Genomic DNA, 15,674 nt, shown 5'->3' on the forward strand with positions numbered 1-15,674 from the left:
ATCAACTATTAGATATTTCTTTGCTCTTGAAGTGCAGATGCAGTCACATCCTTTGACTTACACTTAAAAATGGAAAACCTAGCAAGAACAACTTGTGCCCATTGTTCTGGCAAATCTTTGGCATAACCTGAATTTCTGAGGTTTGAGTTGTGTGATTCTCTTAGGGACTCAGTGGGATGAGAGAACAGAACAGTATCAGAAGAGTATGCAGCTCTGCTAAATCTCCCACTTGAATCTGAAGTTCTTCTGAAAAGAAGATTTGCCCCCAGGGGCAAATTTCTGGTTTCATTTCATTTCCCAGTTTATATCTCTTGAGGATAGGTTCCCATTTTCAGACACATGTATGTGTTTGTTACATAAACTCTGACTTCCTAGTTGAAACAGTACTGAAAAATTGAGGTAAAATCAAGCAGTGAGAGGGCTCTTCACCAAGAATTGTTGCTGTGTTTATATACAGTAGCAGAGAGACAGAGGAAATCTAAAATTTTTGTTGACTAGGGATGCTTTTACAATATTTTTCCCAGAAACCTTAAATCCAGCCTCAGAAAGTTACTTAGACTCTGAAGTGCTTTCAGAAGCTTAAGTCCCATTGAAAGCCAGTTAGCAAAACCTAGTTTTTACTGGTTTATTCAGTAACCTGCCCAGAGATGTCTGGATGCTGCATGAGGCCTCCAACTCTGTAACATGCTATCACTATTAATGACCTGGGCATTACTGATTTATTTGAGGGCTTTGGTATGTAGCGATTTAGCCCAGAAAATGTCTAGTTTTCCTGACCTTGACTATCTTTGCACTCCTCATTTTTACAGCTTTGTGAATGTGTCAAGTGGTAATCTGACTGCTTTTACATATGACATCAGCTGGCTCCAAGTTAAAAACTACTGCAGAACAGAAGAGGAGGAGAAACACGTTAAAATTACTGCCACTATTGAAACAGTAAGGAAACTAATTGTTCAGGGATATAACACAGGCAGTTTCCCTGAAAAGCTTGTCCAGTGCACTCAGGCTGGTTAATAAGGAGTGGATTCAGCCTTAGAGCTGAAGTTTTTCTGTGATGAAAATAGTGTGTGTTACCATTACTGGGATACTTTGCTGTGTAGTAAGACTGTAATGCAGGTAATGTAAACCAGTACCATCTACATTAGTGTGTTTTAGTGTGAAACAGTTTTCTTTTTGGACCATCCTGTAAATGTATGTTTGGTGAGGCTATATCAGTAAAGAAAAGCTAAATGAGGAGGAAAATATTATTTCTTGCTTTCAACATAGGATAGGAGAAGATGTGGGTTTTCCCTAAGGGGTGGGATTCTCTGGTATGTTTTCTGCCTTTAAAATTATGTCCTGTTACAGAAAATATGAAATACTAGTTTGTTTTGCTCACAAAATTACTTTGTGAAATATCAGTCTTCTGATAAATCAAAATATTAACCACCACTTTTATTTTCTTTGGAATACTGTTTTTAAGGAAAATTTCCACAGATGCGTTGCAATATCAGTAAATTTATCATATATATTTAGTATGATGATAAAGAAGTCTTTTCTCGGCTGCATGTAGTGTTAACAGGAATAAGAATATAACTAGCATGCCTTTCAAGGGAAGGCTACCTTTTGTGGACTGGCATTTGAGCAGCAGGTGTGTTACTGGAATTCTGTATTAGAGGTATTAATATTGCTTTCGTTTAGGTGATGTCAGATATCAAAATGAAAGCAATACAGGAGCTTCAGCTAGAGGAGGAACTAGGTAAGTCTTGAGGTGCTTTACTTTGGGATCTGATAATGTTAGAATTTACTGCCTAGCTTCCTCCTTTTTGCATCAGTGTATTCAAAACAGCAGATCCACTGCTGTTAGTAGTTTGGGGGGGAAGAAAGAGGGTGCAAAAGACTTAAAATTAATTAATTTTGAATAAAATTATTATTTTTTCCTAGCTTAGAACAAATAAATCAGTGTAAGTCTTGATTAAAATACATTTTATGAAGCTCTTATTTTCAAGAGGCTGTTCGAGTAGGAATTAATCATGTCATCTTACTAAGTGTTACACTAAGAATTGAAGAAGATTATTTTTTTTTTTACCTTACTCATTTTAAGACACTCCAATTTTCTTTCTTTAAAGCTTTTGTGATACCTTTACTTTTGGAAGCACTTGGTCAGTTCTGTGGTGTTTTACTGATTGTGGCTGACAGCTGGCTTCAAAGAGAAAGTAATCTTTCACTGAAAGGATAAAAACTTAAGACTGTTCATGAAGTCTAGAAATATCTCTCCAACTGTACTTTTGATGTAATACCTCCAGAGAGAGGCATCTAAGATAAACCTGTTGTTGTCATTAATCTTAAATGTTACCTGTCTAAGCTTCTGAGCTAGATTTCTTCTTATTTGAATTACATAATATATCTATCTGTATTTCCTGCCCTTTTTGTTACAGCAAATAATAGCTGTCTTAGACCCATTGGCGGAAATGGGAAACTTCTTTCTCCAGGTAAATTTATTTATTTAATCATGTTTCTTTTAGAAGTTCAAACTTTAAGTTTCCCTTTATCCTTTCCTGGGAGAAGTACACACACACAGCTCCAGTAATTTACAGGCTTAACTGAAGCAGTTCTGTGGGGTTTATTTTCCAGTTTTACTGTTTATTAACAGTACAGATACAAAGCTAGTTAAATGTTCATCTTGGGTTTATTACTTGCAACACTGATGAGTAAAAATGATTAGCATACCTGCAGTGTTTTGACCACTGGCCATATGCTTCGAGGCTTTGGGAATTAACAGAAAGTTGTTTCCCATACTTATTTTATAAATAGAAAAGTCTCTAAATGATCTGTTTTGAATCATATTTAATACATTTACAGAGCAACTTTATAGATGTTCCAGGAAGGAGAGTCATTGTTCCATGTCTTTCTAACTTCTATTTCCTGAAACAAAATGGACTAAATGTATTTGTTAGGGTGCTGATGCGCAAGGCTGGATTTAAGAACAGCTTGAGCAGCAAACTTGAGCGCTGTGGTGATGGAGGAAGCACTGTTAGGTTTCTGTTTACTCTTGAGAAAGCAGCTTGTGTCTGTGGTGTTATGAAGCACATGGAATAACATGAGAATTTCTGCTTCCATAAGAGTGGAGGATCGTGTTCATGCCATAGCCTGCTCTTCAATTTAGATAAGCATGTAGTATACCACCTGTCACTATATAACTGTGCTCTTGATGGGCAGTGTTCACCAGAAAAGGACCCCCAGCTTTGCTTTTGCTGTTGTTGGGGCAGTGGTGAGAAACTGAGTGGGGATCAGCTTTGTGCTTGCTGGGAAACATTTTCTGTGTCTCTGCTATTTTGCTAATATATTGCCTTAGTGAAACACAGCCAGGAAGCCAAAGAGAGATTAATTCCCCTTTGTTCAGCACTTGTCAGACAACATCTGGAGTATTGTGTCCATTGTGGGGCCTCCTCAGCATGAGAAAGGAGCCCTTACAAACTAGAGCCAGTCCAAAGGAGAGCACTCAGGAAGGATGGTTTGGGAACTGGAACATATATGAGAGAGGAGGGAAAGCTGGGTTCATCCAGCCTGAAGAGGAAGAGGCTTGAGGGAGAGGGTTGGTAATTGCTACCTTTAACTCCTTAACATGGACCTGTAGAGAAGGGAGAGCCAGATTCTTCTCAGAGGAGCACATGGAAAAGATCAGAGACAGCAGACAAGTTTCAGTGAGGGAAATCCCGGCTGTATGGTTGGGGAGGAAAGGGAATTCACAGTGATCAAATAATAGACAGGGGTGGTGGGGAGGAGCTTTTATACAAATGTTGCTTTTCTCTTGTCATAGGAGGCTTACAGATCTGATGTCAACACTGGAAGTGAAGTTCTCTAAGTGTCACTGAACATTTTAATCTTATTCTAAAGAGCAGCGTAATACAAGGGATATTTTCAGAAAGCAGAAGCTTATGATGTTCTCCATGTTTTTGTCCTCCCTGAAGTGCCTGAGGATTATACTGTCAAGGAAGCAGAACTGAAAATGGGAAGCTTGCTAGGGCTGTGTCATGGGAAAGCTCCAACTTCCACTCAGGTATAGTAGCGCTGTGACTGAAGAGAATCTCATGCTGCTCTTATGTTTTGTATGTTTGCATTTCCCAGTATTTCATGTAGTCCTCTTTTTACTCTTGTAATGGTTCTAAATGGCACAGAAAAAGATGCTTGGTGACACTGATAGTTATGCATATCAGCATGAAGGGTCACATCATTTATCTTGGTTGCAGAAGGCCAAGAGCATATACATGACCAGTTAATATAGCTCATATGACTAAGAGTAAATCATTTATCATTTGTCTGTTTGTAGTTCTCCAACTTCTGTGCTCTGATGTGCATATTCTTTTGCAAAAAAGCATAAAGAAAGAAAAGGGGGATATTGCTTTTGATACCTGTAAGTTGTAAAAATGGAAGAGAAGAAATACTTGTATATTTTTAAAGATCAGAGTGCTAGCAGGTTATATCTCTCATTAGCAGCAGACATGTACAGATGGTTAATGAAGCTGTACTGATGGCCATAACTCAATTGCATGTGTTCCTCTATTTACCTTGCTTAGATTGTTTGCTTTAGCCTAAAGTAGTTTCAGTGCTGTCTGACTGATGGCAAGCTTGCAATAGCTGGTATATATGTGCATTAGGGGATGTTATTTCACAGTATTTCCATACTTAAATATGCATTCTAATAGCTTATACTTGTTTTTTTTAGCTCTTCTTATATTTTATTGTTGGGAGTGACCAGAATGGAAACCCTGAGATGGAGATAGTCGTGGAAGAGACTGCCTCAGTCAAAGAGGTAAGTCTAGCTGCTTTTAAAAGCTTTTGTCATGCCTGGGTCAGGTCTGCTGCTCCTGGAGAGCTTTGCCTTATGCCTGTGGGTCACTTCGAGTCACTGAGGCCAAGGAAGTGTTTCAACTCCCAAAGGCCATCGGGGAAGAATGTCTTGATCTTTCACCAAGTAGTAAAGAGACATCCTTGCTTTTTCCCAAGAATGAACATAGCCCAACTGCTTTGTGCATGGCTAGCCACTCCTTTTATACACAGCAGTCCTCAGCATCATACACAATCATGGCAGAGCCTGCTACAGTTCTCTTTTAGTTCTTCAAACTCTGAATGCACAGAGTTGGAGCAAGAGGAGTTAGGAAGAGCTGTACACAGAGCAGAGCAGTTTGCAGTACTGCCAAGCTGGGCTTCTGGTGCAGAGTGCCAATGTTGACAAGTAGTGGCTGGAAAGTATTGAGTTTGTATGTTTGATTTCTAAAAGGTGCATCTTCAATCTGTGGGATGAAACTTTTTCAAGTAAAGCAACAAACTGACAGCACAGATTTTTTTTTTTGTCACAGTTTGTAAAAGCTAACTCACCTGATGTAGTTCCCTGAAAACAATCTCATACTTGAAGAGTTTCATATATAGCTCAAATACACCATGTCTGTATAATTGTATTGTCTTTAGGAAGTGACCAGGAATTATTCACTCAGTTTTTATGTTAAAAACTTCTAGTGTAGATTTGCTGATAACTTTTTATTTCCCAATGTATGCATTGAAATAAGTCTAACCATATTTCTTTCTTTCAGTGTCTAAATTTAATGCTGGAAAAATCTGGATTATCAGGTTAGTTGTATTGTTATTTTTTTAAAAGATTTCCAGATTTCTGAGACAGCTGTTGCTACCCAAAAACTTACAAGTTGTCTGTTTGTCACAATGATCTATGTGTCATTGTAATATGGGGAGGGGAATTATAAATGTGCAGTCTTGTTCAGATAAATGTGGGCCGTGCAGTTGCTCTTGAAAATCAATTTTCAAGCTTTCTGTTTAATCAAAATCTTTCAAAATCCACAGTTCATAGACTGTTCACTTGTCTTCAGGTTTGGCTGCTTTGACAAGTAGTGGGAAGCACTGCATGAGATTACCTGTAAAATATAATTTTTGTTCACTTTGCAAAAACAAGTTATTCAGAATGAGATCATGGTTTGGCCATTATGTGGGAATCTGTCAGAAAATACGTTGAGTAGCCCAAATGAATATTAAATGTTTGTGCCCTTATATTCATGTATGTATGAGTTGAAGTAGTTAATAACGTCTTGCAAGAAACTTAACCTTTTTAATTTCCCTAGAGTGTAGGTTTATTGTCAAGAAACAATGTTCCTGATTTTATTGCTTTATTCTGTACTGCCATTTTTGAACAACTAAATTTGGCCTTGTGTAGACATTCGTAGTCTGACTGCTCTTATTCAAAGAAATGTCAGACTTCAGTGGATTTTGATGTTCTTATTCTTTAAAAAGACTGCAAGGTGGGAATTTTTTCCCCACAGAATTTATTGATGAGATTCCTTCTGGGCTTGGGTTTTTTTAGTTACAAAAATCACGTTTTGGCCATGCAAAGAATAAAGTGCATTTTCATAGTTGTTTTGGTCAAATTAAGAAGTTCCGTTGTATTTGTTACTTCTGTACCTGATGCACTTCATATATGTGCTAAATCTAAAGTCTTGCAGTTTCTGGACTACATCATCTTCCCCCCCCCCGTGTGAAGTCTGGTAGATAGCTGGAGAGGGGAAGTTGGATTTTTTCCTTATAGTATAGTTTTCATTTTAATGAGCCTGTCACTGATTCAAATGGTAAAGTGTCATGGGAATTCCTTTGCTTTCCTCTTAAACCAGGGAAATTAATCAGGTAGGTGAGAAAGAGACATTTATGCAAATAAGAGAAGACCAGCAAAATTGTTTCTAGGGTGTGGGGAAGGACATGAAGGTAATATTTCATTCAGTTTTTCAGAGTTGTGTTTAAAAAACAAACAAACAAAAACTAACACTAATTAAGAGTTTTGTAATGGTTTTTTTTTTTTGAAACAGCACTGCTGGTTACTTAGTTTGCCATGTGTATGTTTCCGTTTTTCATAGGTGATAACTGGCATTTGAGAAGGATTGACTGGTGCTATGAAGCAGGGGAAGCATTAAGTCAAGAAGTAAGAGGATCCTATTTTTGACTTGAATCATGCGGTAGTTTACTCCGTTTTTCTGTAGAGACTTTGCCTGAAGAGAGCTGCGTTACAGCAAATCCACTGGGGTTTTGTGTGCTACGTTAGTACACACACTGTTTTATTTTCACAGGGCCTTATGAAGACAGTGCTGGGGTGGGTACCTGTGGTTAAATGTAAATGCTCTGTACCTGCCTCTTACTTTCAGAGACTAGGATTAAGCTATATGCACATACATTTTTCTAAAGTCTAGGCTTAGAATACCTCAAAGATACATCTTCAAAGAAGCATGAGGGGTCAGTTGGTCAGCTGCAGAGGTGCAAACATAATCCACAGCTCAGCAGGATGCTCTGGAAGGGCTCCTGCAGAGCAGGCTCCTGTAGGTGCAATACTTGCGTGCTGCCGCAAAGCTGTCTCCAAGCAGTGGGTGTTAAATGGATATTTCTGTGCTCTTTGGTGGGAAAGTGAAACTCCTTGGACCTTTGTCAAGCATGGCTTAAAAAACCACCAACATATACTTTAGGAAACAAAGCACAAGAATGTACGGACTTACAAGTGTGCTGTTCTTTCTCTCCCCACAGAATGCCACTCTGAAGGAACTTAATGTTTGCAGAGGAGATACTTTGGTTATAGCTGAAGGAAAGCTTCCACCAAAGGTAAAATGAGAGAGGTTGTGTTCTTTGGTCAGTTGACAGTGTCTGGAGACTTGAATATGATAGTAATTTTTTTTTTTCTCTTGCTTACTTTAAAAATGTTTCAGTTGTAAAATTCTGGTCACCCATAATGGATAATGTATTTTGTAGTTTTACAGCTTTTTTTGATTTAAATCAACATTTATCATATTCTTAGTCCATCTATATTTATTCTTCTTTCAACTTCTATAGTAAAAGGCTTGCCCATTGCAGCTTCTTTGCCTAGAAGTGTATTAAGGCTAACAGATCTGGAGGAAATCAGTATTTCTGGCCTACAGGGTTATTGCAAAGGCACAACTCGTATGCTATTACTTCTCCACAGAATGATAAAAATAAAGGAACTTGAGTGTTTGCCTTCAGTCCAGATTTCACTGAGGATGGCCTTGAAAATGGAAGGCCCTACTGGGAGACCCTGTTGCCAGTGATGGTTATACACGTTGAAGCATTCTTTGCTAACAGAACTTCAAGCAGTATCTAAAGATGGTTTGGGTTGAAAGGGACCATTAAAGATCACCTTGTTCTGATCTTTCACTTGACCGGGTTGCTCAGAGCCCTGTCCAACCTGACCTTGACCTCTTGCAGCAATGGGGCATCCACAACTTTTCTGGGCAACTTGCCCCAGGGTCTCTCTGCCAGGTGACCAGAGGCAGTTCCTCAGCCTGCCCTCATGTGCTGTATGCCCTGGCCCCTCACCATCTCCAGGGCCCTGGGCTGGGCTCACCCCCCACCCATCAGTGTCTTCTTTCCTGGACAGGGGAGACCAGGAGGGGACAGAAGAGTCCAGGTGCAGTCACCAGAGTACCAGATAAGAGAGGAGGAAATAATCTTTACTATTCTTGTTTTGTTGGGATTTTAAAAATTAGGCAATAAACAATCTTGAACTCCCAATGAAGCAGCTGGAAGGGACCTTAATGCTGAAGTCCAGCACTTCTTCCAGCAGACCTGTGGTCTTCTGCTTCCCCAGGGGAACAGCTGTGTCTCAAACTTCTTTGTCTGACCTGTTGCTGTTCTTGGTGCACTGCTACAGAGGGTCTGGCTTCATGTTCAACCACCCTTGTCCTCAGAGTGAAGAAACCCCACATCCAGGCCCCAGGGACCTCATTGGCTCCCTGAGGGACAGCTCCTGTCACCTTGGCACAGCAGCTGGGCAGAAGCCAGGTTGCCTGGTCCCCTTTTCTTGGGGCTCAGAGCAGAGGAGATGGCACCCCTTCAGGAGGGGAGGGGGGAGTGGAATGGGAGACAAGGGCTCCTCGCAGCAATCGACAAAATAATTGCTGATTGCTGGGAGGTGGAATGGGTGAGCCCGTAGGATGGCTGGGTGTGGAGGCTGGGCTGATGGTGGGGTGCTGGCTGAGCGCTTCTGTGCTGCTGGTGGTGTGGTGTCATGGAGGGAAAGGAGCCCTGGCGTGGTTCATTGGTGCCAGGGGAGCCAGACTGGAGGTGGATACACTTTCATCAGCTCTTCTTGATCTGTGGGTGGCTCCACCTCCGTGTGTTCCACACCACCAACCTCATGAGCACTGGCCATTGCTGCCATGTGGCTGATGGTGCCTCCTGACACTGCCTCCTCTTCCTCTGGTTCCTGCAGCCATCTTTCTTATCTCTGAATCAAAGGTGGGCAGCCACCCACCTTGCTGCTATGTGACCTCTTGGCACGAGAGGGCCTCAAAGCTCAGCAAATTGTGGGCCAACTGCAGGGGTCTCTGTATTTATAGGGCCCGGAACAGAATATGGTGAGGTAACTTGCAACATCAGGAGGCCACTGTGATAGTGATGCATGTGGTTAAATATGGCTGTTTTGGGAGCTGGAGGGCCTGTGGCCTGAAAGATGTGGGAGAAGGAGGAGGGTTGCAGGGGCTAAGGGCCTATTTCCTGGGGTTCACTCCCCTGTGCCATTCTGCTGCCCCTTGGGCTCAGGGACTGCTCTCCACCTCCCTTTGTTTACAGAATCACAGAATCATCAAGGTTGGAAAGGACCCTGGAGATCATCTAGTCCAACCGTTCTCCTAGCACAGTTCCCACCTACAGCATATCCTTAAGCTCTAAATCGACCCTACTCTTGAACACCTCCAAGGATGGGGATTCCACCACCTCCCTGGGCAGCCCATTCCAATGCCTAACAACCTGTTCTGGAAAGAAATGCTTCCTAATATCTAGTCTGAACTTTCCCTGGTGCAACCTGAGGCCATTCCCTCTTGTCCTGTCCGTTTCTACTAGGCTAAAGAGGCTCAAACCCAGCTCTCTGCAGCTTCCTTTCAGGTAGCTGTAGAGGGTGGTAAGGTCTCCCCTCAGCCTTCTCTTCTCCAGACTAAACAATCCCAGTTCCCTCAGCCGCTCCTCATAGCATGTGTGTTCCAGACCGTTGACCAGCTTTGTAGCCCTTCTCTGGACATGTTTGAGTAACTCTATGTCTTTTTTGTAGTGAGGAGCCCAAAACTGAACACAGTAATCAAGGTGCGGCCTCACCAGCGCCAAGTACAGGGGCAAGATCACTTCCCTGTCCCTGCTGGCCACACTAATCCTGATACAAGCCAGGATGCCATTGCTCTTCTTGGCCACCTAGGCACACTGCTGGCTCATATTCAGCCGGCTGTCAAGCAATACCCCCAGGTCCCTCTGTTTACCCTGGGCTCCAGCACCCTCCTCATCCCCTGCCTGTATGCCCTGGATGAGATGGTGGCAACAGTGTTCCAGAAATGTCCAGGGTCCTCAGTGACACACCCGCCCTCCTCCCTGCCTCCCTGCAAATGGTGAAGCCCCCCATGTCAGGTTGAGATGGGGCAGAGTATCCAGGCATCCCGCAGGTGGGAAAGGGAGGCGCAGCCACCCTGTGCAAGGTCTCCCAGCACTCCCTAAAAGAATTTCTAATTGCCAAGCCTTGCATGGGCCCTTCTTCCCCAACCCTGCACCCAGGGGAGGTGCCATCTTCTGCACTGAAGCCCAAGGGATAGGGGAGGAAAGGGCCTGGCATCCTTGGGGCTGCGGTGGAGGGATTCTTTGTGAGCAAACATAAGTCGGGTCCTAGGACAAACCTGAACTGTTGCACATTGCCCAGAGGTATCTTCCAGGTATGGTTGTAGGGGGAGTTATGGGAAGCCACCTGCACTGATTATTCCTGGAGATACATTATAGGAATAGCTACAGTCCTAATCTAGTTTGACAGCTGTGCTATGCCGGTCTCCATTTCCATCAACCCCTTGTGCTTTTGTGGTTCTCATGCCAAACCTTTTCTGCAGAGATACAGTGTTACAAGATTTCCTGTTTATCCAGCAAATTTTGGAGTGCTTCACAAATATTGTTCATAAAACATCTGATCTTTACCCTCTGTATAGATTATGTAAAGCTCAGATTTTTGCCCTGCATAGAGAACAATTTTATATAAGTGGCTGTCATCATACCCTGGCACATTTTCCTCAGACTGTGACCCAGCTATGGCTGTGGAGAGAAAGGAAAGAAGTAAGCACAGTTGCTGTCTTAATGAGCAAATCCAGGTTGTATTGGAAAAGATGGGTCTGTACCCTGCTCTGTCCCTGGAAGTATAGGGCATTGTAAGCTGACACAGAAGGCTAAAAGACTAAAACCAGTGGGCAGACAGTGTGGATCTTAGCAAGTGTGTGGTGAAGAAAACTTCATAAATGAAAACCAGGTATTTTTAATATCCCACATTTTTATTCTGAGAAGAATTAAGACCTTACAGCAGCAGTGCAGTGTAATGAACATCCCAGTTCAGAGCTGCATCTGAAAGAAAAGCGAGTCTCTCCTGCTCAAGAAAGGAGAGAGGTATCAACTTAAGTGTTCCTTTCTGGCCGTGCAGAGCAGGTAAGAAAATCAGGAGTTTCTGAAGCAGCAGAACAGCATTGAAGTTGGTGAGCTTAGATAAACCCACTTCCTCTGGCAGGGTCATATCTGTGTCCAAATCTTCAGACAACAGTGTCACTCCGTTGCATCTGTAACATTAGATGCCATGACAGCAGAGCCAGGATGGTGAGGTTAAGCTATGTGAGGCTGGATTTTTTTCACTCTTGTCCCTGTAAGAGTAGGAAGTGGGAGTTGATGTGTGATCCTAGATGAATACCGTTGCTTTTACAAAAGCTCAGATTTGAACAAGTCTTGTCCTTTCTGAGATGAAGGTGAAATTTTTCATTGCATTGGAACACCTAAGGTACCTGGTACTTTCTGTTCAATTTTCAGGGTTTCCTGAAAATACCCATCTGGTGGTTCAAGTCTTCAAGTTGTAAAAAACACGGAGAGAATGCACAAGAGCAAGTGAATGGGGTGACCTGCAAGATGGATGCTTTGCAGGTGTCTCCTGCAGGAGGTGAGCTTGATCAGTTTTTGAAAGGCCTGATTGCACTATGGTCTTCGAGTCAAAACTAAAATTTTAATCCTAATCCTTAAAATCCTGAAACCTATGAGTGACTACAAGTTTCAGCAAGTTTATGGTGAAAGGAGCCATTTAGGAGACAGATGCAATTTTTCACAAGACTATGAATGCTGGATGGTACTATTCTGATGTTCCTTAGCTATATTTGGTAAAGGGTAAGACCTCCACTAAATTTTGAAGCAGGGGTTCTTTACTTGTCAGTAAGTAAAATGGCTTCTCCATACCTGAAGGCAGTGACATTATTGTAAAGTATTAACAGCATGAGCATATATATGATTGGCTTCAAATGCCAGACTCCTAATATCACATTTAATTTACTTCAAGCTATGTTGCTTTTTGAGAAGCTATGAAAGGAGTGATGAGTGTTACATAGCATAAAAGACGTTACATACAGTATGTAACAAACCTGCCTTTGTTCTTCTAAAGGTCAAATACAAATCAAAAACCAACTAGGGTAGGAATATCAAGTGAGGATTGAGAACAAAGAAGAAAATGGAGACAGCTATGAATTGGAAAATGGGAAACAAACTGATTTGCCTTTCTATAGGACAAATAATATTCTTCCTTTGCTAATGAGTTGTGTTGCAGAGCAGGACATCTCTCCTTTTAGAAGGTTTGAAGGAAAAAAAGAAAAATGCCAATAAACTTTTTCTGAGTTTTACTTTCTCCCCTGATGATTACAGTAGCATAGGTAAAAGCAGATTTAACTTTCCTTGCAACATGCTCTGCATTTCCGAGTTATGACTAATAATTAATACTAGTTACAGATGTGAATAACTGGTCTTAGTTTTAAAATTTACAGTATACAGTCAGTTGTAGTTCTTCCTCTTTGGGAACTAACAGAATGTATTTTATCAACTGTATGTTATATTTCTTGAACTGCCCTCCAAAAAATAATTGAAGTCAGGTCCTTTCTCTAAGTGAAATCTCATCTTGAAGTGTCTGTTGTCTCTTAGGATGATAAACAAAGTCATGTTGACTCTTGTGTTGTTGTTTGTTTCTTCTGCCCCCCTCTTCCCCCCATCTAAAGATTCACCAGAATACACCCACAGAGACATGGATCTTTGTTATGCTGGCAGTATAGAAATAGCAGGAGAAGCTTCTTTGGAAGAGCTGAAGATGCAGGTTAGAAGTTCTCCTGTATTGCAAATGTACAGCAACACTGTGATTAATTGATCTCTATTAATACCTATTTTTTATTTCCTTTTCCCTTGTCTCCAGTATGTTCTGATATGGCATTTGCTTATATGCCATGTTCAGTGGTAAGTACCAAGAGGCAGTTGGAGCATGTAGCTCAGATATTTCCTTAGTATGTCCCCTGCAGTTGCCATTCTACCTGTCATGTGTCCTGACCTGCAAAAGCCTTGTTGCACTTCATCTGGAACTTCGGCTTGCAGCCCTATCTTTATTTCACAATGTAAAAATTCTTCATGAGAAGCACACACATATAAGCACTTCCTAAAAAGCCACTTTCCATTTCCACATTGTTCCTGTATCAGTTTTCTGCGTTGGTTTTTTTTTTTTTGTATGTTGAATCTAATGGATAAAGAATTCCTTTGATGCACAGAAGGTCATGTTTGTCTTTCAGGAAGGTACAGCTTAGTTTCTTTGATCAGAAACTAAGGTGCCTTTTTATGCTTTTTTTAACCATAAAAATATGTTTTAATACACTAAAAAACCCAAACCAACCAAACAGCAAAAAAATAAAAACCCGACCAAAAAATCCAACCCCAAAACCACAAAAAGGCATAAACCAATCCTATCATAAAGCTCTTCATTGTTTAGCCAGTTGGTTATTCTACTTAAACTGCATGGGGAGGGATGTCTCATTTGATTCTGATCCATACCAACAGTTACTCTTCTGGGTATGACTTCAGTTTCAGTCTCTGCCAATCTACTGCTATGCAAAACTGACCGTTTGCATCTTGTGAACAAGGAGAATTGTCTTAGCACGGAAAGGGTATTGTAGCCTTGATAAGGGCTTAAAGGAGCTTGCTCAGCACTTGGCTAGAGACTGGGGCAATGATTGTCAGCCTCGTTCCTTCCCAGTTGTTCAAATTTTGGTTAAAAAAAGAAATTTGGTACTTTTGAAATGTAAGTTAAGTTGAGAAATGTTGGGAGGAGTGAAGTCTAACTTGCTTTGAGGTTGAAAAGTGAGTGTGCCAATCCTAGCCACTACCTGTAAGTTCCAAGCAACAGCTGGAGTGGAGTAAATCTAAATACCTTTCCCTATTTCTGATTGCTTCAGTATTGCATTGAGAATTAATCAATTAGTTTTATTTTTTCCAAGGAGTCTGGCTGCTACAATTATTGAAGAAATGTTTCTTTTTTTCAGGCGATGACCTTACCATGCTTCCAGGAGCAGATTGTGCCACTGCCCTCGTTTCTCAGAGCATGGACAGTAGACAGTAAGCGCCCAGGCAAACTTTTACGGAACAACAAGCAGCAACTCAAGTAGGTTTCCAATTCAACATGCAAGTAGCATTGCAACAGAGTGGATTGTAGAATGGATTGGTGGAGAAATAATCAGTTCAGTCAAATTTCAACAGAAGGCTCATTTCTGGTTACTTCATTTTTTTGCCAAGCATGTTTTTTAAACTTGAGAGCTGTGGAAGGGTGAGGTGTGAGCATAAGTAGATCATACCATGCTTATTTTGCTAAGCTTTATTTTTAGGTGGTTTTAAATGCCATTTTTGTACTTTTCTGGATTTTTCATTTCTGTTCTGATAGCCTCTTCCTTTGGGCTTCCAGATAAGCACAGGTATAATTGACTAAAAGAATGATTTTTCTACTCAGGAACATGGCATATATGACTGGAAATGTATATAAATGTAAATGTATCTTTGTTTTGTTTTAAGTGACTATAAGCTGGGTGCCAGAGTGGAAATCTGCATAGAACCTTTGCAAAAAGAAGAAAATTTGGGGTAAGATCTTAAGATACTCGTTTCTTACAGCAATACATTTGAGACGAGACTTAATTGAGCAGCTTTTAACTTGTGTACTATCTGTGAGGGTTACAGATGTCAGTATGTGAGAAGACTTCAGAGCTTATTTTTCATTTTCCACAAGCAAGAATAAAGGGAGGGCAGGAGAGAGTGAAAATTGGGAATTCTGGCTTCTGAAAGCATGGCTCACAAGAATGGTCTCTTTTCTCTTCCTGATGACAGCCCCCATGAACTGCTGCTTCGAGTCCAGATGGGTATACCAGGGGAGAGGGACTACTATGACTCCACGGATTTGGTGTGGGATATCTCCAAAGAATGCACAGCCTGGGCACTGAGGCAACGAGTGGCTTCTCATTATTTTCTCCCTATAGATAAAATTGAAATAGCCAAATACTTTGCTGAAAAATATGAGTGGCTGCCAATATCTAGTTGGGTAAGATCTGGAATGACAATCCAACTGTTGTTTTGAAAGTAGTATGTGTTGGTTTTTGCTGCAATTCTTGAGCGTACATATTTAAGCAGATTTCCAAAATCTGCCATGTATGAATCTTCTGCTTTGATTTTATTCAGACCCAGCAAATTTCAAAGAGGAAGCGGAAGAAAAAGCAGGAGAGTTTACAGTCAGCACCTTATCACCTGAAAGATGGAGATATCATTGGGGTGAAGGTAAATTAACTTGGCTT

General features: G+C 41.2%; 1 protein-coding gene across 4 annotated transcripts in view; it reads left to right on the forward strand.

The window, feature by feature from the left end:
- The window catches only part of USP40 (ubiquitin specific peptidase 40), a 38,508-nt gene that overhangs the window by 19,789 nt on the left and 3,045 nt on the right, over positions 1-15,674 (forward strand). For 3 of the 4 annotated variants that reach the window (XM_026852836.1, XM_026852837.1, XM_026852838.1), the window contains exons 17-30: positions 810-936; positions 1,681-1,738; positions 2,418-2,471; positions 3,951-4,039; positions 4,706-4,792; positions 5,571-5,607; positions 6,894-6,958; positions 7,552-7,626; positions 11,854-11,980; positions 13,077-13,171; positions 14,382-14,500; positions 14,905-14,970; positions 15,214-15,424; positions 15,562-15,657. In XM_026852836.1, the coding sequence (XP_026708637.1) occupies positions 810-936; positions 1,681-1,738; positions 2,418-2,471; positions 3,951-4,039; positions 4,706-4,792; positions 5,571-5,607; positions 6,894-6,958; positions 7,552-7,626; positions 11,854-11,980; positions 13,077-13,171; positions 14,382-14,500; positions 14,905-14,970; positions 15,214-15,424; positions 15,562-15,657 (1,306 nt within the window). Of the gene's footprint in view, positions 1-809; positions 937-1,680; positions 1,739-2,417; positions 2,472-3,950; positions 4,040-4,705; positions 4,793-5,570; positions 5,608-6,893; positions 6,959-7,551; positions 7,627-11,853; positions 11,981-13,076; positions 13,172-13,267; positions 13,309-14,381; positions 14,501-14,904; positions 14,971-15,213; positions 15,425-15,561; positions 15,658-15,674 lie in introns of those variants that run through there. The other variant, XM_026852839.1, reaches the window with a different exon arrangement.

This window comes from Athene cunicularia (assembly GCF_003259725.1).
Source record: "Athene cunicularia isolate RWA chromosome 7 unlocalized genomic scaffold, athCun1 chr7_part1, whole genome shotgun sequence".
NCBI classification, from domain to species: Eukaryota; Metazoa; Chordata; class Aves; order Strigiformes; family Strigidae; genus Athene; species Athene cunicularia.